This window comes from Saccopteryx bilineata, chromosome 3 (assembly GCF_036850765.1).
Source record: "Saccopteryx bilineata isolate mSacBil1 chromosome 3, mSacBil1_pri_phased_curated, whole genome shotgun sequence".
NCBI lineage: Eukaryota > Metazoa > Chordata > Mammalia > Chiroptera > Emballonuridae > Saccopteryx > Saccopteryx bilineata.
Genome location: NC_089492.1, coordinates 289,844,375 through 289,870,711, shown reverse-complemented (window position 1 = coordinate 289,870,711; position 26,337 = coordinate 289,844,375). Strand labels below are relative to the sequence as shown.

The 26,337-nt window shown below is 57.7% G+C and overlaps 1 protein-coding gene across 5 annotated transcripts in view; it reads left to right on the top strand.

The window, feature by feature from the left end:
* The window catches only part of KCNAB2 (potassium voltage-gated channel subfamily A regulatory beta subunit 2), a 74,207-nt gene that overhangs the window by 30,921 nt on the left and 16,949 nt on the right, over window positions 1-26,337 (top strand). For 3 of the 5 annotated variants that reach the window (XM_066270618.1, XM_066270620.1, XM_066270619.1), the window contains 3 exons: window positions 18,208-18,251; window positions 18,857-18,894; window positions 25,370-25,449. In XM_066270618.1, the coding sequence (XP_066126715.1) occupies window positions 18,208-18,251; window positions 18,857-18,894; window positions 25,370-25,449 (162 nt within the window). Of the gene's footprint in view, window positions 1-12,735; window positions 13,243-18,207; window positions 18,252-18,856; window positions 18,895-25,369; window positions 25,450-26,337 lie in introns of those variants that run through there. The other 2 variants (XM_066270616.1, XM_066270615.1) reach the window with 1 other exon arrangement.

Genomic DNA, 26,337 nt, shown 5'->3' with positions numbered 1-26,337 from the left:
ATGCTGAGACTTTTTGGCATCCTGGGCCAACCTCAAGTGCCTGTGGGGTCATGATGACCCTGGAATGGGCACTCAGCATAGCCTCACCCCAGGGCTCAGCCCTGAAGCATTTCCCCAAACGCCAGCGCAGGACGTGTGCTGTGAGGACGGGGCCCTGCGCCCCTACCTGAGGAAGTGGCAGCCAGTAGGAGGCTTCAGGAAACTTCCGGCCATTTATAGGCACTGGGTGCCAATCTGGGGCACATCCAGTGCAAGGGAGGAGGAGCATCCACATGTGCTGAAGACAGGTCTCAACTCCTGCAGTGTGGGGGTGGTCACACGCCGTGGGGCCCCGGCTTCCCCACCACAGACACAGTGAAGACTGTGGTGAGGACGGTGCTGCACAGTGGGCTCCTGTCCTCAAATAACAAAAAGCCTGGCCGGCCCCTTTCGTCCAGTGGTTCCCAGGGTCTTGTCCCTGGCTCTCGGTTGGTTGCCATGGAGGCATACAGAGGGGCCACGGGCATGGCAGGACCCAGTGGCTGCCCCCCAGCCCCGCCCCCCGCCTCCAGCCCCACCGCAGGAATTGGCCTGGCCAGCGGCACAGCGGATCTGCATTTCCCGGGCTTTCAGGGGCAGAGGCGCTCCTGAATAATTCAGCCTGCTTCACGGAGAGGAAGATGCCCTAATAGGACTAATGGACTTGCTGCCTCCAAGCCCGACCCCTGGGGGCCTCTCCCTCGTTCACCAACTGCCTCTGACGTTCTGCAGTGACACTCCCTGATGGAAACGGAACCGCACCAGACCCTCAGAGCGCCTGGTGAGCCCTAATAAGCTAGACTGGGTACTCTGTAACGAGCAGGCGCCAGGAAGGCAGGTGAGTGGCCTTCGGTTCCTGGAGTCCGAGGCAGTGTCTCCTGCAGAGGGAGCAGCTTGGGGACAAGCATCCCGGGGACGGAATAACGGAGGGATGGTATTCGGAAGTGCATTTGGAAGATTGGAAATTAGACCCTCTATTTTTTTTTTTTTTTTAAAGGAGGGAACCTCCCCAAAAGCTGGCCCTGGGAAACGGAGATGAGCGCCTGGGGTGGCGGGTGGGGGCTCTGCCGCTGCCGCCTGCTTGCTCCCGGACCTGCGGGCACCTCCCCGTCCAGGGAGACCTGGGCGTCCAGCTCGCACCTTGTTGGGCTTACCGCTGGGATACAGCGTCCTCGGTTTTCCCGGGAACGACAGAGAGACGTTTTAGTGGCTGTCTGCTAGAAACACGCGGGCCTGAGCGTGCCGGGCTGCTCAGCTGGGCCTTGGCTTGCTGGCTGTCCTCAGGCCAAAGTCATTCCGTCCCTGCCCCGCCGTGATGCCGCACTTGCAGACCCCCGCTCCGCGCCCATGCCGCTTCCCTCCGCGTCCCCGCTCTCCGGAATTTGGGCTGGTTTCTCCAATATTGAGGCAGACATCATGGTTTGAAAGAAATGTTCGGGATTCCTTCCAAACTTCGTGCTTTGGTGGCTTCGGGTAAACAGACCACAGTTCAGGAATTTCAGGTGAAGGCTCCTCAGGGCTGTCGCCACTCCCATTGACTTCATCAGGTTGACGACTTCCTTCCTTTCCTCTCTCCGTGTCACCGGGCTCATTACGTGAATTCCCCTGAGACCCCCTGGCCCTCCACGAGAATGAGTTTGCAAAGGCAGGCCCCAGCGTGGGAGAACCTGCAGGCACCGTCATCACAGTGGCTGTTGCAGAGGGGAGCTGATTTATCTCGAGATGGGGCGCAGGGTGGTGATAAAAAGGGGGAGATTGGGGTCACTGCGCTTTTGAGCTCCGAGAAGCAGGACAGCTGGCGGGAGCCTCAAGGATGGGCGTGCCCTCCCTTCTCCTGGGTGGTTTCGTCCTGGATCCCCTTTGTCTGAGGACCTGACCCTGCTCCGGGTGCCCACAGAGGACGCCCCAGCGTGGGGAAGTGCAGGGAGCCTGGCTCTGTCCTCTGCAACCCTGGGGACCACGAGGTCCCTTTGTGGGGTCATGCCTCCCCGGAGGGCCTGAGAAGGGGGGACATTTCTTAGCTTCCCCCCTTCTCCCATGTTGTGCATGGCCCACTGGCCACAGACTGCCTCGTGGGTGCCAGGTCCTCCCCTCTCCACCTTTGCCAGGGGCTGCCATGCTGGCCCACATCCCACCTCTCCCAGCAGACCCGGGCCCCCCGCAGGCTTGACACCATGGGACGCCCCCTGCAGGAGACTGGGCTCGCTCTCTGAGCTGCTGTGAGGAAGGGTCGTGAGCAGGGGAGATCCTATAAACCCTGGCACAGCCCTCCCTGCACCCACCTCATGAGGAACCTGTATTCCCTGCAGGACAGGGTAACTAGTAATGTCTGCGTTTCGTCCTGGCAAACATTTTCTAGCGATGGTTGCTACCAGCACAGCTCCGCCTTCAGCTGTGCCCTCTCGAGAGGCCTGCCCGGCCTGCCAGCCCCTGCACCCTTCACCCGCTCTTGTGTATTTTTGTCTCCACGCCACTTATAACTGGTGTCATGTCCCACACCTTGTGGTTGGCATCGCCTACCCAGACAAGGCATGTTCCCACTGCAACACCGGCCCCTGGCCAGCTTTCTGGCCTGGTCCCATGCAGTCCAAAGCAACCTCTACAAGAGGCCTCTGCCCGTCCCACTTCGCAGACGTGGAGACTGAGGCTCGGAGCGGTCAGGTGTGTGCCTGGATCACAAAAGTGGGTGGCCAGCAAGGCCTTCCTGTCCGGAACCTGGGCGTGTCACTACGTCATCCCCGCCCTGGGGCCTTCACTAGATTTCTGGAGCCACGCCAGATCAGGGTGCTTTTCTGTGGGTAATGTCTTGAAAGCTAATGGCTATTGATCTCAGCCTGGCTCGGGCCAAATGCCTGATGTGGGCCCTGTTTTTTGAGAAGCATCCCTCCATGCAGCTGCAGCCAGCCCGCTGGGAACATAGACCCAAGGGAAGCCAGGACCAGCCTGCTTCCAGCTCACACAGAGCTGGAGCAGCCCACACAGCCGCCTCTGAAGCAGCTGCCTGATGCTGTCCAGCGTGCGCTTGGAGGTGGGAAGGAAAGAAGGGAGCTGGTGCTGCCAGCTTTCCTACAACGAACTCCCACCTGGAGCCCCAGGCCCCTCTCCTACCCCTAGAGTGAGTCTTCTGGGCAGTGGGGCTTTTATGCCAGGGGCATCCCTGACCACTTTAGCACCCATCAGTGACCTCAGTCCAGACCCCACAGGCCCCCTCCCTGTGGCTCTGAGCCATGGTGAATGCAGGTCCAGGCCTGGGGGACCCTGCCCCCAGGAGAAGGCAGCCCACCAAACCTGAGTCAGGAAGCCAGCCCAGCCTGACAGGTGCTGGAGGGCATTGCCAGGGAAACACCCCGTCCCTGCTGGGCACTGAGCACTCAGCGGCGAAAGGAGGCGGGAGAGCCAGGTGGCAGATCAGCAAACGCAGCAAACAAGATGATTAGAGAAGACTAGCAGGTTAGGTGACGACAGGTGCTATGGAGAACAGTCACAGCTGGAGAAGGGTAGGGGTGGAGAGTTCACCCAAGGAAGAGGCTGACCAGGGGCTCCGGTGCTACCTCTGCCCTCGGGGACCAAGCAGCAGCCTCTGAAGCTGCCTCTGTTCCCAGAACAACCCTTCCAGGCCTTCCCAGGGAAAATCGAACTTGTTTTCCTATGGGAACTAGAGAGCTGGGGACAATACCAGTTCCTCCAACTCCCAGCGCTGGATTCCAGGGTCCCACTCTATAGCTAGCCCCTCTCACCTCCTCTCTTCAGTGATGGTGACGTTGGTGGGGCCACCGTGGCAGAGGGCTGTGGTCAGATGCAGGGGAGTGCCCTGGATTGGAGACCACCCCGACCCCTGCAACCGTGTCCTTGTTACTACTGGTTGGAGATGCTGCAGGACCTGGTGGCACAGCCATGGTGCGCGTGCACTGATGCACTCACTGCCTCTGAATTCACCACAGTGGTCGCATCCTGCATTCACGCTTTTTCCGTTGACTTGAACCGCCGTCTCTTGGGACTCACTGCCTGTCAGTTGTGCAGAGAGACCTCGCCCTTGAAGGCTGCAGGGGTTCCCATGTGATGGGCGACTCTCATTTATGTCCCAAGATCCCCTGTTGATGGGCATGTATGGTGTCTTTTGTTTCTGAGGGAGCGTCATCACCATGTAGGATGACCATGTAGCAATGGTTCTTAATACTTAAACTTTGAAATTCCCCTTCTAAACCTATCCCCACCCCCCACCTCCCATCACTCTCCCTGAATTGCATTCCACTCCGGGTCCCTATTTCAAGAACCTGTGGACTGTGACTTACTTAGGGATCAGGGAGCATGGAGCATGTCCCCCAAGACGAGAGCGTGTGTGTGTGTGTGTGTGTGTGTGTGTGTGTGTGTGTTTATGGCGTTCCCTCCACAAGGCTAGCGCTGGGTTCCAGGTGTGCCTGGCATAACCACGCTGGAGTGGGCCTCAGCTGCTGCCCAGCACATCCCTTTCCCTGGTCATACCCAGCAACACCTCCAGGGAGCACTGTGCCGTCGTGTCTTGGACTCACGGGCTCACACTGTCTGCATGCTCTCCGGAGCGCCTTGAGCTCTGCGGCCTGGAATGCGCTTCGCCTGTGCTTGACTCACTGCGCGGAGAGGGCGGGGCTTAGCTGCAGTTTCTGCAGCGCAGCTTCGAGGACCAAGAATCCCACCGGAGAACAAGAGGGGTTTATACCCAGGGGCCAGACCCTGTCTGTAGGTGCCCGCACCCCTTGGTGGCCGCTCTCCCGTTGGAGGATGTGTCTCTGAGGCTGACCTGCCCCGGGCCAGTGTCCAGCTTGGGCAGTGGGGACAGCAGCAGGCTCTCTGACCGGTGGCCACTCGGCCTTTCCCGTCCGGACAGTGGCGGCTCCCGGGCGGTACCATGTTGTCCATGACGTACAGCGAGAGCCTGAGGAGCGTGAGCAGCAGGTGCCACTCGGACTGGGCCCTGCAGCCCGTCCGCCAGACCGACACGCTGGAGCTGCAGCGGCTGCGGGAGGTGCGGGCGGCCGCCCAGGCCAGAAACATGGAGAGCTTCCTCCGCATGCACGGCCTCTCCCTGGACAGCTGCACTGCCCGGCGCACGGGCATGAAGTACCGGTAAGGGCCCGCAGGCAGGCTGGTGGGCGCGTGGTTTCCGGGACACCCGCAGGAGCCCCGGCCCAGGAAGCCCACATAACAGCCTGATTGTACAACGCTGGGGTAAATAGCTCTATGTGTTTACAAGTCCCAACCATGTAGGAATATATGAAAGAGGAACATGGAAGTCGGCGTGGCCCTGTCCTCCAGAGATAAGCACTGTTCAGTTTGGTTCATTCTGTGTGAAAAGAGAATGTGGTTTCAAGAGGGGGAAATTGTGCAGAAGGGATAGATATGCTTTTCATTTGTCTTCTTGAAGCGTCATTGGAACGAAGTAATTGTTAGGGGTTGATGGCTCCCAGATTAGTGGAAAAGCTTAATGCATCATGTCAGACGACAGATCCACCCAGGGCGGGTCCTTAAGTTGGGTGGTCCTCGTTGGGAGTGGTTTTCAACAGGTGGTTGGTTGATTGCTGCAACTATGCAGCTACACCTGTAACTGTCGTGACAAAGGCCATGGAGTAAATTCCCCTTGTTCTTAGAATGACAGGCTTGTAGAACTATTGGGAGTTTCACAAGGACATCCTGTTTAACTCTCTCGTCTTTGAAATCAGCACCTGGGACAGCACTCCAGCTGCCCACTTGCTCCTCTGAAGGCCTCAGAGAGCTGCCGGAGGCTCCCCCCAACCAGCTTACCTTTGCATTCCTAAATGTCAGCCAGAGGGGACCTGCGCCCCACCTCCACTCCACCCCTACCCCCACCCCCGCCCCAGACCGGGTCTGTGTACCATTGCCAGATGTAGCAAATAAGAATATGGGATGCCCAGTTACACTTGAATTTCAAAGAAACACCTTTTTTTTTTTTTTTTTAAGTAGAAGCATGTCCCATGGGATATACCACTCACAAAAACTAGGGAATATTTCAAAATGAATATGAAGCTATAAAGTATCTCCTAATTTTTGTGAGCAGTATATTTGGGACATACTTATACTAAAAAGCTATTCGTGGTGTAGGTGACGTTCAGATCTCACTGGGTGTCCCAGATTAGCTGTCTGGCTCCCACCTCACACAGGCCAGAGGTTGTCAGGCCGGTCGCTGGAGGACAGGGCAGGGGCCAGCCCTGGCGCGGTAACATTTTCTCCAACCGACCTTGTGTTTGGGCCTTTAGCTCATCGTTTAAACACGTGGTTGTGATTTAAAGGAATAGGACAGTTCTGCAGTAAATCCATTAGATGGCAGAATTCTGAAGGCTCTGTATCATAAGCCCAGCTGTGAGGGGAGGAACACAGATCAGCTAATGAGGCCTCAGGGAGATTTCTCAAGAGAGAGGTAAGACCACATTATTTTCCGCTTTGGGCTAGTCGTTGGTGCTTTTCATTCAGTAAATGCGTATTGAGGAAGGGTCTCCTTGGCTCCAGGCCACCAGCTGAAGCCACATGAATGCCCCCATTGGGGGAGGCAGAGAAAAAGCCAGTCACACCTAAGCAGTAGGGGAGGCCAGGGACAGTGGACATCGCAGCCTCTGAAGGGACATTTAGAGATGTGGGGAAGAACTTTCCGGGCCAAGGGACAGGGCACGATGGAGGAGAGGAGAGAAAGCCTGGAGGCTAAGCCACAAGGAGGGAGACAAGAGCAGTAGGGACCAGGCCGGTTGGCCAGGGCTTGTCTTGCACCCCTGGGAAGACCCCAGCTCCCTCCCCTGTGGATGTGACCTGTGATCAAGGGGGCGCTAGAGTAAATCATGTCTCCCAAAACACAGTCTACCCAGAACCTCAGAATGTGACCTTATCTGGAAACAGGGTCATTGCAGATGTAATTAGGTAAGACAGAGTGGGCTTAATATTGGAGAAGGGTGGGCTCTGAAGCCCAAAGATTGGTGTCCTTAGAAAGCCATGTGGGGACACACAGGGAAGAGGCCATGTGATGGTGGAGGCAGAGACTGGGGTGATGTGATCATGACCTCAAGCTAGGGAGCACCTGGGCCATCAGAAGCTGGGAGAGGCAGGTAGGAGCCTCCCCTCAAGTCCTCAGAGAGAATTCAGCCTTGCGACACCCTTATCTCCTCCGACTTCTGGTCTCCAGCGCTGGGAGAGAATCCATTTCTGTTGTTGGAAGGCCCCCCCTCTCTTCCCCAGTTTGTGGGACTTTGTTATAGAAGCCTCAAGAAACTAACATGGGGAAAGGGACAGGGACAAATCTCCTATTTGCCTGACACCCCAAGGAACATCTGCCACTCCTGGAACGGGCTGAACTCACTGTGGGGTCGACATACCCTGGGGAACTAGCTGCAGAGGCACAGAGGTGACAAGGACACCGCCTGGCCTTTAGCACTAGACAGGCCGGATGTCGTCCCACCTGGGGGCCCTCTCTCTCTTTCCGAGGCAGTTCATCTTACAGCAGCCAGGCAGTTATCCGGAAACGGAGCCTTCCCGACTATTGCCACCAGTGATTAAAGATCCCAGATAAATGCCGTTTCGCACTTACGGGTCCCCCTCTGCCGCTGGGCCAGGACTTGGTTAAACTGGTTAACGTAAGAAAATAACTCCTTTAGATCAGCGCCGCTCAGCCAGGGTGTCTCATCAGCTGAACAGAGCCCTGCAGCCCGGGAAGCTCTTGTGTTAACAGCCCCCGTGGTGACAGGCCCCAGCTCTGGCTGTTTAAAATAAATGCACTTGATTTTTAAATCCTCACAGTCCCTGGGTATGCTGCCCTTCCGGGTGCCCACCCGGCTTTAGTGACAGAGGGCCCAGAGATGTGGCCTCAGACGGAGTGGCAGTTGCAGCCACGGGAGGCTGGAGTCTGTGACCCCGGCCCAGGTGGCGCTGGCGGGTACCAGACCTTGGCTCGTCGTGTCCCTCCTCTGCTCCCCCCTGGCATCAGGAATGAGCCCAAACTGCCCACAAGGCCCTGCATGGCCCATGCACGCCTCCAATTCCAGCGTGGACCCCTCTCCTTCCCACTCAGGATGCTCGCATGTGCCGAGCTCATTCCATCCTCGGAGCCCTTGCACATTCTGTTCCCTGTGCGTGGAGGACGCATACCCCAGATTTCTGCACAGCTAGCTGGCTTCATGCCCGTCATCGGCACCCCAGTCCTCGAAGAGACTCTCCCGACCACCCTGTCCAAATAAATGCCTTAAGGGAGTCATTCTGCGTCCACCATCCTGACTCATGGTCATCACCACTCCTCCCACTATCTCTCTCATCTTGTTTTTGCCCCTCTGCACCCCACTGAGAGCAGGACCTTTGTCTGTTCCCAGCACCTAGAACATTCCAAACCTCTGTAAGTACCGGCTGATGGTGTTGAGTAGTCTGGGTATAACTCACTTTCCCAGAATATTTCCCAGTGAGATGTGTCTCCTTCCTGGTGCTTCCGCAACAGTAGGACTGGAAGCTGCGCCTGAGCCCCTCCCGCAGCCCACAGGGAGAGGGCGGGGTGCCCTGGCCAGGGAGCCCTGGCCGTGCGCTTCCGGCAGGGCAAGGAGGCCTGCGTGGACCCCTCCAGCAAGCCAGGAAGTCCAAGGGGCGGTACCTGATTTCTGTTCAAGTCCACTGATCAGACTCTACTGAGTTGTTCAGTCATTCACAAGGACTCAGTCATGGAGGGCTTCCTGGAGGAGCTGGAAACCCGAATATGCCTTAGAGGACACAGTGGCAGGAGGAGAGGCAGGAGAGAAAGAGCAGAGGCTAGGCTGGTGGGCCTGTCTAGGGAGCCACACGGTGATGAGTGCCCTGGAGAAAGGTCCCAGACAAGTGTCCTGGGCAAACCATGCTCCACTCACCACAGTCAGCGCTGCCTAACTGGTATGGGGGATGGGGGCAGCGCCAGCCCCTACACCCCCGTGAGCACAGCCACTCGTCCTTGCTCTTAGAGTTGCTGCCGCAGTCTGTGTAGGGAGGGTGTTTGCCCCCGCCTACCGTGAGCCTGTCCCCATCTTGGGGGATGAACCGTGCGGGGCCCAGCTTTCCTGTCTCTGTGGGGCAGTCCGGGACTGTGGGGTCCAGGCAGCTGAGCCAGACACTTCTGTTCCCAGTGGCTCTCCGTGGGGGCGTTCTGTGCACACAGAGCAGAGCTTATAATCAGGGTGGCCGCGCCTCTGATTAATCACAGCAGGAACGCTGCTTTGTTTTAACAAGAATGGGTACCAGAGAGGCAGGAAGAGAACCCAGAAATCAGTTAGGGGTCAAAATCAACCATCTACGCTCAATGCTTCGGCCCAGAGCCCATTTCCAGTCAAACAGGACTCACCCTCCCCTGTACCAAAACACGTTTGGAAGGAGAAACCCTTTGGGGGGTGGCATTTAAACTGGCAAGTTCAGGTCAAGGTTTTAAGCTTTCTGCTTTCCATTCTCGTTCATTCTTGTGAGATTCTAAGAATATAAGGAGTCATGAGCCCTGTTTTGGGCAAGTGGAAAGTGACCAACCCTGGCCAGCCTTTCCAAACTCACCTGCCCACCTTCTCCATGTGGCAGTCCTGTGCTGGGTGCAGCGTGTTCATCCTGGGTGCCCCAGGAGAGTCCCGAGGTCAGAGACTCATCCCCCGCCGTCCCCACGACAAGTTTCAGTGGCCTGGGGTTCTAGCAGGGCCCTGAGGGGAGAAGTCTTGACTCCTGCCGACGTCAGGGTGAGGGGGCTGCCTCTTGCTGCAGGGACCAGCACATGGCTCCCCGCCCCCTGCTGTCACCGGGGAGAGTGTGGGCGGTGGCACTTGGGGAAGGGAGATATCACTGGTACTTGGGGGGCGGTTGAGGGGGAGCTGGCTTCACACCGCAGGTGCTGTCTGAGCTGATGTCAGCATGTGATGTGTTCAAAGGCAGGGAAACCGGAAGGGCGCTCTCACAGGGAACAGTACGTGTGAAGGCCAGGAGGCTTTTGGATAACTGATTTTACTCTTTTTTTTTTTTTTTTTTTCGGTACCAGCCTTCTTGAGCTATAATTTACATACCATATGCACAGTGAACATGTACAATTCAGTGGTTTTAGTAAAGTCATAGAGCTGTGCAGAAATGACTACAATCCATTTTAGAACATTTTCATCACCACCAACCCTAAAAAACACCCTGTATCCACATTAGCAGTCACGCCCTAATATCCCCTCCCCCAGCCCCTGGTGACCACGAATCCACTGTCCGTCTCTGTGGATTTGCGTATTCTGGACACTGCACGTAGATGAAGTCATTCGTGTGGCCTCTCCCATCGCATGGTCTTCTCCAGGTGTGTCCCCACTGTGGCACCTGTCGGGACCTCACTCCTCTGCACGGTGGAATAGCATTCCATTGTGTGTATGGGCCTCGTTTCGGGACCCGCCGATCACCTGATGGACACATGGGTACTTCCGCTTTTGGGCTGTCGCGAGTAATGCTGCTGTGGGCATTACTTGTGTTCGAGTTTGTGTGTGGGCATCTGCCTCCAGGTCTCTGGGCGCACCGCTAGGAGTGGAATTGCTGGGTCGCGTGGTGACGCAGGTGACGTGTTGCACACTGTGGTGCCTAAGTCTTTGTGGGGCTCACTGAGGTCGGTGCTCCTTAGAGCACACCACTGAGAAATAGGAAGTCCCAGCCCTGTGGGATCCGATCGTTTGCCAGAGCACAGAAGTGTCTAAGGAAGGGTGAAGCGTGAGATGCAGCATCCCCTGGGACAGGTGTATATAGCCACTCTCAAAGCTCTTGATAACAATACAGCGTCCCAGGCCCAACCCCAGAACCACTGATTCAGTAGGTCTGGTGGGACCGAGGAATCTGCATTTGTAACCAGCTCCCCCTAGTGTTCTGGTCAGGTGCTAGGCAGCCCTAGCAGGAACGATGTGTACCATGAGCCCTGGGAAGGGCCAGAGGCAGAGTCTTTGCCATCTGCAGCCCCCTCAGCAGGCCTGTGGGCTCCCTGGGGGCCAGGATGTGTTGTCCTCAAAGCAGGATCTGGTGAGGGGGTCAGCGCTGCAGGCAGCCACCCACCTTCCCATCCCCCACCATCTGAGGTGCTCACCTGGACAAGTGGACAAGAAAAGCGGACTTGAGCCTGTGGGTCCAGGGAGCCCCGTTGGCCTCCATAGGTGGCATCTGTGACCAGCCAGGGCCCCCTGGCAAAAGGCACCAGCTCTGCTCTCCCAGACCCTCTGTCCCCAGGTGTGTCGGGGTCCCACTCTCAGGGAGTGTCTCCTGTAGCCAAGTCAGACCCCAGAGCGGGGTCCATTTACTGGCAGGGAGTGGCGAAGGGATCTCACACGTGGGCCCCCACTGACTCCCGCCTCCAGGGAGCCACTCCTCTCTGCAGCGGGGCCATGGAGGGCACACCCTCTGAACACTTCTCGAGGACCAGACCCCGAGTAAGCACTTTGCAGACGAGCCCCAACCGTGCCTTGGTGGTCTGCACTGGACCCTGAGAGCACTGAGGCTTGGAGAGGAAGTCGCTGCCCCCTGCTGCCCAGCTCAGGAGCAGAGAGCCCAGGACCGAACAAGGTTTCATTGTTGACCTCTGTGTACAAAAGGCAGGCCTGGAGCCGAGAGCAAGTGCAGCCACCGTCACCACAAACATCTCTGGGTGGGTTCTTCTCTGGGTCCTGTTGGAGCAGAGGGCGGACAGCTGGCAGGGGTGGAAGGGCCCTGGGGGTCCAAGCTAGGAGGGACAGAATGGCTCCTCTAGCCACCTCCCTCATTTTGTCATTGGAGTCCAGGAGTCCCAGAGTGGGCAGGAAGTCCACTGGGATCACACAGCGAATTAACAGCAGAGCCTGAGCTGGACCCCTGACTGCCTGCCTCCTGTCCAGTGGTCTTTCTCAGCGCTCCCCCTCCCCAAAGGACAGGAACCGACCCAAAAGTCAGCTTTGGCAAGAGCCCACGCCACAGGATGTGCGTGTCATGCTGGGGGTCAGAGGGCAAAGCCTTTCCTGCCAGTGGGGACATCGCTTTGGGTTTCAGGAAACCCCATGAGCCATGAGTGTGGGAAAGGAGGATGGAATGGGGATGGGGGTCTTCATTCATTCATTCATTCATTCATTAGCTCAGTCATTTGTTCCAGAAGGATTTCTTGGGCACCTGCTGGGACCTGAGGTCTGAGAAGTGCTGGAACTTCTGAGGTCTCTGGGTTTCTTTCCTCGGGTCATCTGTGTCTTTATCATCTAGACAGAGTGGTCTTTTCTCCTCATTTCTGGTGCCAAGCCCCACGGGCAGATGGAGCCCGCCTGGGCCGCCGCCTGCGAGCTGCGCTGTCCACTGGCTCAGAGCCTGCATCTCCCGGTCCTGGTGAGTGGCCGTCAGCCCGGTGCAACCAGTGCCACCCTCGGGGCCCGGCCAGGGCAGCAGCTAGTGCACGCAGCCTCGTTAATAATGGATCACCGGGCGCATTGCTGAGCCTCTCACCAGTCACCTAATTGACTTGGTGGGAGTCCCAACGGCCCCCTAGTGTGCAGCCCGGGGAGTTAAACCCCAGGCTCTCTCCGAGAGACTCTGGGAAGCCTGGAGAAGCAGCTGCTCCCGGAAAGCCCCGGGCTGCCGCCCCAGGAGAGCGGTCCCAACTCAGCCCCGGGCCCCAGAGCGGCCCTCCCTTCCCCTTCCCCCGTCAGAGGCCACGGTGTTGCTCATTGGTCAGGAGTAGCGGGCAGCCCAGCCCTGCTGGACACTGCTGGGGACCGGGCAGCAGAGAGCCAGACCAGGGTGGGGACAGAGGAGGGACCCCAGACACGAGGAAGAGGTGAGAGGGGGCAGAAAGTGGCACCCCCACCCGGCTGCCTGCCGAAGTCTCTCCGACGAGGTCTTCTCCAGCACGTTGCTGGAAATTTGATATCCTCGCCCCTGGAGGCTGCACAGGCTCTTTCTCCCTCGTCCTCATCCTTATTGGAAACCTTTGTGGCACCGAGTCTCACCGGGCAGAGGCAGACGACTTGGGAGCCCGGATGGAGGGCGGGTGAGGCCTGGAGCTGAGCACGAACTCAGCATGCAGGTGTCCTTCGTGTGCTCGGAGCATGGCCTCAAGGGCCGGGGTCCCGACGACAGGCTGGGCCGGCCAGCCGCCAGCAGCCCCAGCCTGGGAACCCGTGGCCGCTTCCGCGCTGTGGCCATGGTGGCCCGGAGCCTGGGACAGCTGTCGGCGCAGGGCCACCGGAGCGCCGGTGACGCCAGCATGAAACCACCGGGGATGGCATACAGGTAGGAGGCTTAGAGGGCTTGGCCGGGCAGGGGCCGCCCTCCCCCACTCCATCTGGGAGAGCTGGTGGAAGCTGCACACCCCTTCAGATTCGGGCTGTTTCCGAGCCCAGAGGCCAGGAGGGGCTTCCTCCAGCCTTGGCAGGCAGGATGAGAAATCAGTTCGAGGCTCGGGCCGCCCCGGTTCCCTCATGGCTGCAGGGAGAGAGGGAAGGTGCATGACAGCGTCTCTTCCTTCTGCTCGTTTGTTTCTGTTCAGCGTGGGAGGGTCACAATAGCCAAGCCCCCCAGCGTCGGACCCTGTGACACTTTGTCTCCCCAGGCACTGACCACAGGCCCCCAGAAACTGTCCAGAGGGTGGTCCGATGTCCCTGCAGCTCGGCCACGGTGATAGGCATTGGTCTGAGAGTCAGAGACTACTGGGTGAACCAGGGAATGGAGTTCATCTTGCCTCCCCAGCCTGAGCCAGACCCCAGGCCCAAGTTCCCCCACAGGCGGGAGGGTCCCTCTGCTTGGCTCAGGTCTCCAGGGCTCCAGGTTCTCTCGTGTGTCTAGTATGTGGAGGGGGGGGGAGGGGCAGAGACCTTCCTGCCCTCCCTTGCATCCCCACCAGGGCCCTGCCCAGATGCTCAGTGGATTCACCCAGGTGGAAAAGGAGGGTCCAGCTTTGTACAAAGAGCCCCTGGGGGCACAGGATCATGGGGCACCCTGCTGGGGGTCTGTCCTTTCTCAGTCCTCAGGAGTCTTTCTCTGCCTAGAGCCCGTATTTCTTCAAGAACAATGTTCCTAGGGAAAGAGGAGTTCTTACAACCAGCCACCTGCGTAATCTGGAGAAGCCGGGTCGGTCTCTGGCCCCTAGGTTTTGCAGGAAAGTGTCTCTCGTTCTGTCTGTGATTCAAAGAGTCCCATGGGCCACCATCCCCAGAAATTCGAGTTGGATTTCAGGAGAACGTGTGCGTTGTTAGCGGCTAGGGGTGGCAACTCGACAGTGAGAGGACCGATCCTGCCAACACTAACAACCCACGCGCGTAGATTAAACCTCCACAAAACCAACGCGACCCTCAGAGTTGGATCTCGTGTGAAGGAACCACGTCACAAGCCCGTGCCCCCTCAAGATGAATTCGGCCGTAACTGAGTCCTTGGCCATCTGTGCCCATTCCTCCTCCTTCCCGGGGCCCTTGGGGGAGGGGAGGTCTGACGTTCCGTAAGGACTCTCTGGGTAAAAGGCTTCTGTTTAATCCTCTGAGCTCAGTGAGGATGATCCTGACCAGAATTCTCTATTCCGGGGGCCTCTGGGGGTTCATGTCTCCTGTCAACTGGGGATCGAAAACGAGGAGTAAACAATATACTTTTCCTACTTTGATACCTGTTACCTGCTGCGATTTTTGAGTCAGTCCTAGTATTCTTAAAGGAGCTTATTATGCCAGTGAGGCCATTTCTAAAAATATAAAGTGCTCTGTCAATGAAAAAAAAATGGCTGTTAATGTGATTTCCCTCCTGAGATCCTAAGATCCATTAAGGAGTAGATCTCAAAGAGCCTGAGCACTCAAGATGGCCATGTGTGCACATGTGTGTGCATCCCTGGGCCCACGTGTGCATGCATGGCCCATGCTGGAAGCAGGAGGGTGAGAGAGACAGTCAACGGAGAGAGATGCTCGTTGGGCCGGAGGATTGCAGTCAGAGGTCATGGGTTCAGATCCCAGCGCCGACACTTCCTAACTGCGGGACCCCATCTGTCCTTACATGTGGCTGGGCCAGGCGGGCTTCCGTTGGAGTGCAGGAGGTGGGGTGGGTTCATCCCGTTTCATAGCAGCTGAAACGGAAGTCAGAATTCAAACCACGGGACACCTCTGCTGGGCACAGGTACCTGCCTCACAAGGAATTGGCCCCGCGGGGTTCCTTCCTGCCTTATAGCCAGCTGTCCCATGGGGCTGCTCCGTCATGATTGACCTAGGGCCACAGCCAGGGTGCCCGTGGAGCCACAGGTTGCCTGATGGCCATCTGCCCCACCCTGACCATCTCGGGAAGCTGGCCCTTCCCAGTGGCGTGATCCAGGACCAGGCCTCAGCCACACCTGTCAGTGTTAAGAGAACTAAAGGTGTGTAGCCCACACCAGGTACCTTATTCTTGCCAGGCGGCCCAGAAGGCACTCAGTGCAAAGAGAGCAGGGGGTCAAGCGCATGAATACGGAAGAGGCCAGCGTTAGATCCTTAGATCCGGCCTGCAGCCGGGCCAGTTCTGCTCACCCACCCCACCCCAGTCACACCCTTGGGACCCTGTCCCTGCCAGGCGACCAGGAAACCAAGGCCCGGCCTCAGGGAGCCTGGAGTCTGAGAGAAGCAGACTCGTTAACAGGTTGTCACCCCTCATTGACTGGGAAACGTTCTGGTCACGTCTTCATCCGACCAGCTCATCAAAGCCATGTTGCTTCCCATCTCCTGATCAGAATGTGGTCCTCTGCCCAGATGGCTGACGGGAAAGACCCTGAGCTTTTTTTAAAGAGACTGTGTAACTGCCCCAAGTCCAAGGTGCTGTGTTTAGGGACACAGGGCGTCCGGTGACAGGTCTCATTGCTTTTCTTTGCAAAGGTTCAACCCGAAAGTCCTCATTAGCGTTTTTTCCGGACCACAGGAGAGACATGAGCCAAATTAATGAAGACTAACATTTTGGTTTAGAGGTTTAGCCAGCTGTCTTATCACCGTGTCACATTTTAATTAGGGGAGGGAAGTCTGTAGGAAATGACTTTCGCTTTTTGAAAGTTTTGGAGAGGCGGCGTGTTTCACCGGCCTTGGTCCCCACTGGGGAGCAGGCGGTGATTCGTTGAGAGCCCCTCCCCCACTGAGCAGCAGATGTATAAAGTTTTTAGCCCAGAGACAGCCTGTCCCTTCTCATTTCTTCTCCCGAGGCCTGGCAGCGGATGGCAGAACCAATACCATCATTTTAACGGGGAAGCGACTTTGAGCAGGGTAATTGCGGCATATCACGCAGTGTCCTAGTTTTTGCCAAGTTATTCCTGTGGGCGGTGAGGAGGCAGCTGGAGAGCCTCACGCGCCCAGGGTCCCACCCCAGGTGCAGGAGGGAACTCGGCCGTCTAGTAGGCGGGTGAGAGGCCGCGCTGCCTTCAGCCACCGGGTGAAGTGTCCTCACCTGTCTGTGGCTAAAGCCGCTCGCCCCCTGAATACGTAGCATGTCCTGCCTCTTGGTCCTCCTCCAGCACCTGAATTTATCTCAACCAGGTGCTCGGGGCTCTGAACACCTGGGCACTGCAAACAAGGTACTAGGGGTTTTCGTGCCCGTGCACATGTCCAGGAAGAGGGCTTTCTCGAAGGGCTCTGTCACCCCAGAACTGTTGAGAATCACTCATTGGAATCTTCATTCCTTTTCACTCCGGTAGCAGACCGCTTAGGAGCGAGGCTCTAACTTCTTTGTCATCATAGGGACTTCCTAGCCAGCGTGTGAAAAATGACTCCAATGCTAAAAATGCCCGGCCTGGTGCAAGGGTGTCAGTGGTGGGGTTGATCCTTTCTGTCCAGCAGTCACGCACACGGGTTGTCTCGGGTGGGAACACCTCACCGAGGCTGAGACACCATTAGAGGCTTTCCTGGACGTATGGGGAAGAGGCAAGGGGAGGCTTCTCTTCCCTTCTTAACACCGGAGTAGTTCAAGCCTGTTTGATCTGCCTGTCGTTTTTCCGTATAAAGAAAAAGGCTTTCGCCTGGCATCCTGTGCTGTCTCTCTTGGAAATGACAGGTGCAGAGTCAACGTCCTGGGCCCCTGGGCCCCGGCAAAGGGCTGTCTTGTGCCACCCTCACGGCAGCCTCATAAGAGCAGCAGCCAACACTGTGAGCCCATCCTGCAGAGGAGGACACCGAGGCCACAGGCCCAGCGGCGCTCAGCCCAGAAGGTCAAACCCAGGATTTGAGCTCTGGCTTCAGAGCCTCTGCCTGACCTGCTTGTCTCTCCAAAAGAGAAATCCTCATGAGGGAGAACCCCCTCCTCCTGTAGGAACAATGGGCCAGTTTTCATGGGAAATTTGACCAGAAAGCTGGGCCATTTCAAATGACCTTCAGTTTGGTAACATGTTAAACTGTTTTTAAACTGCTTACAAGTTTATGCGATCCACCCTTCCCCCACCACCACCGCCGCCAACGACTGCCTGCAGTACGGGTGGAGCCTTGCTCTCGTGCCCACCACAGCCGTGTAGAGGGTCAGAGTGAGCCTGTATCAGGACAGACGGGCACCCCGATCCTCAACAGGGCGTTCCTACCCTCCATGACCTCGTAGGTGACAGCCCTCAGCCAGTTCACGTGAGCCCGGGGATGTACCCCGTCTAGCGGGCACCTTGGAGGACCCTTGACGGAACCCAGCCGCCCGTGCAGCTATGTCCGCCGGGCCTGACTAGGGAGTATGCTGTCAGAGGGGCAGGACCTCGCCCTCCTAGGTGGTCCTGGCTGGGGGACAGGGGCTCACACAGGAGCCAGCACCCACAATGGAGCTCCCTGCAGAGGGACAGGTCGCCGGGCCATGTGGGGACCTCTGAGCGGGAATGAAGACAACACAAAATCACAAACATGACCCTGAGCAAATGGAAAGAGAAAGTTCTGGCAAGAGGACGCCCGCAGCCTGGAGCACCGGCATGAGTCAGTCTCATTTCAGCTGGGACACAAGAGACGTCGGTTCCATTATGCTCTCTGAGGTGGCCCTGCCCGGGCTCCAGCATGGCCACAGCAGGGCCTGTCCCAGCACCATGGCTGAGCCATGGTGTGTGTGTGTGTGCATGCGCGTGCGGTGCGGGGAGACCGTTGGCCCTTTCCCCCTGGGGACAGGCGAGCAGCAGGCCTCTCTCTGAAGGTCCCTTTGCCTTCAGAGCCTCCAGACAGCCCGGGCTGGGGGTGGGGGGCTCACGGAGCTGGCATGAGGAATGGTGGGGGCCTGCCACTGAGAAGTCACACAGTGTTTGTTTTTCAGGAACCTGGGCAAGTCGGGCCTGCGGGTCTCCTGCCTGGGGCTCGGTGAGTATGGGGCCCTGACCAGAGCCACACAGGGAAGCAGGGGCAGTGGGAGACCTGGAGGGGGCTGCACCCAGAGCCAGGATGGGCACCTGTCTGTTACCATGGTAACAAGGAGGGGGTGCCTAGGAGAAGGAGGGGGATGGAGGTGAAGCCTTTTTCTTCTTTCCCAAAATGTGACCTCTCTTCCTGGGTCACACTGTTCCTATGCGCGCGCACACACACACACACACACACACACACACACCGTCCAGCAAGAGCAAGGACCTGCCCGCTCCCAGGGAGACGCCCCTGTCTGCTCCTGGCAGCCTGTCCCTGCACAGGAGTCATTCGGCTTGAGCCCCGACGAGCATCTCAAAGCCCTACAGCCAGCTGCCTGCTCTGGGCACTTCCTGTCCCCTCGGTTTGGTGACCCTAAGAGAGAGACTTGCCCTGAAGGCCAAGCGTCCACACATGCCAAGGACACACTCGCCACGGAGCGGAGTGGCGTGGAGGCCTGTGGCTGTCCCCCTGGGCCCCGCAGCCTGAGGTCCCAGCACCCCCGGGAATGGGAGAATCGGGCTCCCTGGGGAGGTTTCTCTAACTTGAGCTTGTGTGTCTTCTCCCAGGGACATGGGTGACCTTCGGAGGCCAGATCACCGATGAGGTAAGATGGGGCTCCCTCGTTCCCCCAAGCCCCAGAGAAGGTGCCCGCCCCCTTGACAGGCATGTAGTAAAGCTTGTTAAATGCACCCGCAACTCTGCTCCCAGTGGCCACTAGGACCTCCCTCTCTCTGCAGTGTGCCCTCACTCTGCCCTGCGCTGCTGGGGCAGGCAGGCTCAGCCACAGCCCGGGCACCACACCTCGCAGCCCAGCCCGGTGCCTTGGGGCTTCAGCCAGTCCCTCAAAGTCCCAGAGACTCAGGCTCCTCATCAGCAGAGTGCCAGGAAAATTCAGGGAGTGCAGCCGTTCTGGGTTGCAAAGCCAGTTGTGGTTTCTGAGTCGCTCCCGCAGAGGAGGCCGGTGTGGACCTGAAACTTCAGTTCCTGTCCGCTGAGGTCACTGAGCGTGCAGGCGCTACTAGTCCTGCTGCACGCTCAAGACCAGGCAGATGCCGTTCCACCTGGTCCCAGCGCCCAGTTCCCAGAGCTGTCGCCAGTCCTGTGCCCTGCACGCAAACGCGCCTGCTGGGGCTTCCGACTTCACAGCTGGGATGCTGCATAGCCCCGCGTCCCTGGGGCTGGTCCTGGAGGGGCCAGCGGTTCCCCGGCGGTGGCTGTGCCCTTCGGGGCAGTGAGCGGATGTCTAGGAAAGGAGAGCTCTGGCCACCTGCTCAGGGAGCCATCTTCCCATCCGCCCTACTTACCATTGGAAAGGTTGCGTTTAAAAATTAATACGTGACTTCATCGGAGAGCTTGTCAGCTGTGATCGCCGGGTTAGTTTTCATAGGAAAAGCTTTGCTTCTGTTAAAATCTAGGTGCATTTAATTTGTGGGGTTTTTTGTCCCTTTTTCTTCTTGTTATGACAGCGGCAGGTTCGAGAACTCTTTGGTCTTGCATTGAGGATCTGGGTCTGGGTGGTCTCAGGGCGGAGGCAGGAGTTTTAAGGCCCAGGGAGCTGTTTTCTCCGACCACCAAGTTGGTGCTGAGCCCTGAGATGAGAAGGTGGAGCCCCAGAGCCCACGTGGCTCCCAAAAATAAGTCATGTCTGCCTCACCTGTTTCCCTCCCGATGTGGTTACTAAATCTGTAGAGTCTACTAAGGTCGTGAATTTTGGGAGGGTGGGACTTGGTTTCCACACGGTGTTTGCTGCCCTACCTGTGATGTCCCTGTGGGAAAGGTACATGGTGGACAGCGACCATCCAACCAGGTGACTTTTTCACCAATAGATCACCGCCCTCAAAGAGTCATCGATGAATGATCGAGGGCAGCCCAGGCCACCTCTGCCTCCTCTCCATCAGGGACATAGTGACGTGTAAGACAGCACTGGAAGGGGTATCCAGAGGACACAACGCTGGGTGGATAGCGGGCACAGTAGATGAGAGATTCAGGATTCTAAAAGGTCCCAGCAGACAAAAATGATTGAGCGCAGGAGCGAGCAGCATGTCCGTGTGACATCTTCACCGTTCATGTCGAAAGGCATCCGTGAGTCAGGTGTGAGGGGCCCACCTCGCCATGGTCAGAACGGGAAGGCCTGGGCTGTAGTCTTCAGCTGGCTGCCTGCTGGGTCTGAGCCAGTGGGGGTGGTGCCCCGGGCAGCAGGGCCCCTCGTGGGCTGCAGAGGAACAGGTGCGCTGGCCAGCCCAGGGAGGCCATGGCCTACTGGGCATTCCAGAGGGGTGGCCCCGTCTGGAACTCCAGGTTCCTTGCTCAGCCCGTGTCTGAAGGAAGGCACATGCCCAGAAATCCAGAAGGAGCAGGATCCTATTATTAGAGTTACCTCTCGTGTGCTGGACACCGCACTTGGGCACCAGGGCGGGGCAGAACCGAGAAAACAGTAGGCTTTCTGTGGCAAACTGGTGTTCTGCGGCCGGACTCCACCAACATCAGCAAACATCTGACCCTCGCCTTTTATTTTATTTTATTTTTTTTTTTTTTTCATTTTTCTGAAGCTGGAAACAGGGAGAGACAGTCAGACAGACTCCCGCATGCGCCCGACCGGGATCCACCCGGCACGCCCACCAGGGGGCGACGCTCTGCCCACCAGGGGGCGATGCTCTGCCCATCCTGGGCGTCGCCATGTTGCGACCCTCCTGGGTGTCGCCATGTTGCGACCAGAGCCACTCTAGCGCCTGGGGCAGAGGCCACAGAGCCATCCCCAGCGCCCGGGCCATCTTTTGCTCCAATGGAGCCTTGGCTGCGGGAGGGGAAGAGAGAGACAGAGAGGAAGGCGCGGCGGAGGGGTGGAGAAGCAAATGGGCGCTTCTCCTATGTGCCCTGGCCGGGAATCGAACCCGGGTCCTCCGCACGCTAGGCCGACGCTCTACCGCTGAGCCAACCGGCCAGGGCCCTTTTATTTTATTTTGACAGAGACAGAGAGAGGGACAGATAGGGACAGACGGAAGGAAGAGAGATGAGAAGCATCAATTCTTTGTGTGGCTCCTTAGTTGTTCATTGACTTCTTTCTCGTGTGCCTTGACCCGGGGGCTCCAGCAGAGCGAGTGACCCCTTGCTCAAGCCAGCGACCTTGGGCTTCAATCCAACAACCTCTGAGCTCAAGCCAGTGACCATGGGGGTCCTCCTGTCTATTATCCCATACTCAAGCTAGCGACCCCGTGCTCAAGTTGGTGAGCCTGCACTCAAGCCAGCAGCAACCTCGAGGTTTTAAATCTGGGTCCTCAGCATCCCAGTCCGACGCTCTAGCCACTGCGCCACCACCTGGTCAGGCCTAGTTTCTCCTTTTATATTAACTATATGAAACGTAAAATTTGCCATTTCGGCCATGTTTATTGTGGCTAAAATATGCATAATATACAATTTACTTGTTAATTGCTTGTAAGTGTAGGGTTTAATGGCATGGAGCACATTCTCTTTGCTAGGCCACCATCCCCACTGGCCATTTCCAGAATTCTCCATCACCCCAGACAGAAGCCCCATACCAAGTAAGCAGCAACACTGCGGCCCCTGCCAACCTCTGACGCACTCCCTGGCTCCGTCAACGCCGCAGCCCATTTTTGCAAATCAAGTTTGCTTGGCAGGTAGCCACTGGCCTACAGATTATCTGCGGCTGCTTGACTCTGGCCCTTTACAGAAGAGGTTTGCCGTCCTTTGTCCTGTGAGGTCACAGCTGCTGTCGTCTGTGGGGCTGCCATCCCGGGCAGGGAGGCTCCCATGGGCCGGACAGACGGGAGCTGGCCACAGAGGAAGCAGACAGTCAGTACAGCTCAGGTCACGTGGCCAAGTCTCAACGCTGCCCTGGTCAGAGTCAGGTTTCCAGCCCCAGATTCACTGCCCCTTCTGTGACCTCACACCGCTGGCTCAGGGAGAAACCCGCCCCCCAAGCCCCCTACCCCCACCCAGAGCATGTGTTCACATTAGCCTGAGCTAAGTAAGAGCTTGAACTTGACGTTGAGTACAGCATTCAGTCCTCTTTCAACCAGGGCGGGGAGTTTCCTCATTCGCTTTTCAAGAAAGAGGCTCCTTGGAGACTGAGCCGGTGTCCAAGGTCACACTGGGAGGGAGATGAACAGGGCGCCTCCCCCCGGGCTCTGGCCTCCAGCTCTTGGCTCTGGGGTAACCGTACAGGGTACCCCTCAGGTGGTGGTGACAGGGAGGTGGCCCACATAAGTCCTGAGGTTCCCTTTGCCTCCAGTTTCTGGGACTCTGACTTGGGAAATAATGGAACAGTCACAAAATAGAGGCTCCGTTTCCTAAGGTCAGCCGGCTGCAGCCGCAGAGTGGAAGCCTGTGTAGGAGTCACGTTTTGGGCAGTGACTTGGGAAGGGCCCCCGAGGGAGCACACGTGGAAAGCAGCAGCTACGGGGAACTACGTGAGAGAGCTGCAGTTCTGTAGGGAAGAAGCGTATGTTCACGTAGCAAACCCTGGCCGAGGTTTAAAAAGAAAAAGGAAACAGCCCCCAAAAGCTCCACATTCCCTCATTCTCTTTCCTTCTGCCATCGTCCCAGGCACTGTTCTGGGTGTAGTTAGGGTCATGTCTGTCATTCTGTGCAAGGACAAGTGAGATGAGAAGGGTGTCCTCCGTGACAGCGTGCTGACCTCACCTGCTTGCCAAGCCTCGGGCCATCGCCAGTGGCAGCTTCCCCCTCCCTGGAGGGAGGCGGGCCTGTCCGTGTGGTCATGCTCTAGAGTCTAGACTCTGTGTCCCCATCAGTGAGGAGGCCTCCCTGGGAGTGGGGGGCAGCAAGGGGGCGATCAGAGCGGCAGGTCTGGGAGCCGCCCGAGCCAGCCAGCGGGCGTGTGGTCTCTGTTTGGCTCACGCCTGCTGAGCACCCGCCAGTGCCGGGGCCCTGACTTTGAGCTGCTCGCCCTCTGGAGAGGGGCACAGACAGCAAGCGCATCTGACCCTTGAGGGTTGAAGGTGCCATGAGGGTGTATCCGAGTCTGGTGGCCACTGTCACCGTTGACTGCCTACTGCACAGTTTAGATAGAACACCAGAAACTTACTCTCTCGCAGTCTGGAGCCCAGAAGCCCCAAGTCCGCACCGCTGGACTGAAGGCAAGGTGAGGGCAGGCCTGTTCCCAGCAGAGGCTCTAGTGCAGGATCTCTCCCCACCTCCTGCAGCGCTGGTGGCCACCCTCGGCGTGGCTGCATCCCTCCAGCCTCCGTCCCTGTGGTCACACCTCTTCTTCTCTTCCTCTGGGTCACTCTCCCTTCACCTCCCTCTTATAAGGACCCCTGATGGTGGCATTTAAGAGCCACTCACCTCATCCGGGAGACTCTCCCCATCTCAACCCTGAATTTAATCACATCTGCAAGGACCCTTTTTCCTACCTAAAGTGACATTCACAGGTGCCAGCATTTCTGATGCTGACTGACCCTGATGGTCTGTGGCCCACACTTTGCCAAGCCAGGGTGTCATGACGCAAAGGTAGAGAGCGTTGCGGGGGGGAGGGTCTACCAAAAACACCCTCTGAGGGATGCTCAGCGTGGACCGCCTGGGTGCCGTGGAGGCGGCAGTAGCAGTCGGACTCCGGACCCATTTGCAAGGGGGAGCTGGCAAGGTCAGCTGCAGGTGTCATGCAGGAGTCAGAGACAGATGCGTGAAAGAGGGCACCCAGGTGTATGATCTGAACACAGGGCGGGCAAGGCCACAGGCGCAACAGGGACAGCAGGCTGCCTTCTTCGGCACAGACCAGGCGCCCTGCGTGCCACGCCCCCTCCCCCACCCACTCTCCCCCTGCCCACCCGCCAAACTCCTACCCGCCTGTCAACACCCAGCCCTGTAAACCCTGTCATGTGCTGCCACATGAATGAGCCTTGAGGGCATCATGCTAAGTGAAAGAAGCCTGTCACAGAAGGACAAATACTAAGCTGACTCCACTCGGGTGAGCTCCATAGAGGAGTTCGATTCCCTGAGACAGAAGGTAGAAGGCTGGGGGCTGGGGGCTGGGGGCTGGGGGGTGAGTGTGAAGGCGGCAGGACTCTAGTCGGGGAAGGTGGGAACGTCCTAGAGACGGTGGTGGTGGTCATGGTTGCCCAACCATGTGAGTGCGCTTCATGCCGCTGAGCTGCACAGGTGCAATGGCCAAAATGATCATTTGTGTGTGTATTTTACCACTTTTAAATTTTTTTAACTTTTTTTTTTTATAAAACGGAATATGTTCCATGGCATGTGCGCACATCACCCCAGCATCTCCCCCCATCTCCCCATGGCCTCTTCCCTGTGTGTGTCCTCTTATAGGGACGCCATTCATACTGGACTTAGGGTCCGCCCTGATGCATGGTGACCTCATCTTAATTTAACACATTGCATCTGCAAAGACCTCCTCTCACATAAGGTCACATTCTGAAGTTCTGGGTGGACATGCACCTGAAAGGGACACCATTCAACCCAGTACAGGTGCAAAGCCCTACCATGACCCAACAGACGGGGACGGGTCCCTGCTCAGAAGAAAGTCACAATCCAGAGCTGTTACTCTTTTCGTCTTCTTTTTTTTTTTTTTCTTTTTTAGCAGGGTGGGGGGCGGGGAGGACAAATAGGAATAGAGAAAGATAAGAAGCATCAGTTCTTCGTTTTGGCACCTTAGTTGTTCATTGATTGCTTTCTCATATGTGCCTTGACCGGGGGGCTACAGCAGACCGAGTGACCCCTTGCTCAAGCCAGTGACTTTGGGCTTCAAGCCAGCAACCATGGGGTCATGTCTATGATCCCACACTCAAACCAGTGACCATGCGCTCAAGCTGATGAGCCCATGTGCAAGCTGGCAACCTCGGGGCTCAAATCAGGGTCCTCTGCGTCCCAGTCTGACGCTCTATCCATTGTGCCACCACCTGGTCAGGCCATTTTGTCTTCTTTCTCTTCCCCTTTCTTCTCTCTGGGCCCATTACTGAGCACTGCCTCCATGACCATCGTTCGGAAGGAGAGGACGAGGGGACCCCAGTGCATCCCGGGCCTCTGGGCACTCCCCCTGGGCTGGCAGGACAGTACCACCTGCGAGCAGTCCCGGTTTCTCGTTCTAGATGGCAGAGCAGCTCATGACCTTGGCCTATGACAATGGCATCAACCTCTTCGATACTGCAGAAGTCTACGCAGCGGGCAAGTACGTGTCCCTTGTTGCGAGAACGAGAGAGGGGTGCTCTCATCCCAAGAGGGTTCACACACACGCATGCCTCCCCCACTCGACTGGCTTTTCTGAACTCCAAATGGCTCAGGGATGTGTTGTTTCCATGGAGCCAAAACCCTGGGCAGAACACTTGGACACTGGTCACTTGCTAAACTCCCCGTGCGTGCACACACTCAAGATGACCTCAGTCCCTCTGGTGCGAGAGGTGCCATGCTGGGCGAGGTCGGAGAGATGAAGCTGTCGTCCAGGGCCCCTGCCGTGCCCGGGCCCGTGCCGTGACCTGCAGCCGGCCCCGCACACCTGACATTTTCCCATCTTCGTGGCGCAGTTAGGGCTGCAGGGCATCGGGGCCTCTGGCGCTGGGGAGAGTAGGAGCTGGCGAGCCAAGCGCGGTAGGAAGCACTTCCCACCTTGGCAATGAACTTTCCTACTCAATTATGTAAAAGGCCCTCTTTAGCCAAGGCTGCTGGCTTCGGTTTTAAAGACTGGCTGTAATCAAATCATCCACTCTCCTGCATCGGGTTCCCAGAAGTCAGCTTTTGTCTGTGAAGTCATTTGTTGGCTCTCTTCCCCCCCTCCCTCCGGTCCCTCCTGCCTGGGGCGAGCCATGTTCCCAGCAGCTTGGGCCGGCTGCACCTGCCCCGCTCCGAGCTCTGGGTCTTCGCCTGCCGCCTGTAATGGGCCCCAAAGCAGCTGGGCCTCTGCTCAAGTCCTGGCCCAGGGTCTGAGGATCTGACAGCCCTGGGGGCCTCCACTGGCACCCTCAAATCTCCCCCAACCCTCCCCATCAGCAGCTCACTGACCCTCCTGACGCCACAACCCCTCCCAGCCCCTCCAGACTGGTGGCCGCTCCCCATCAAAGGG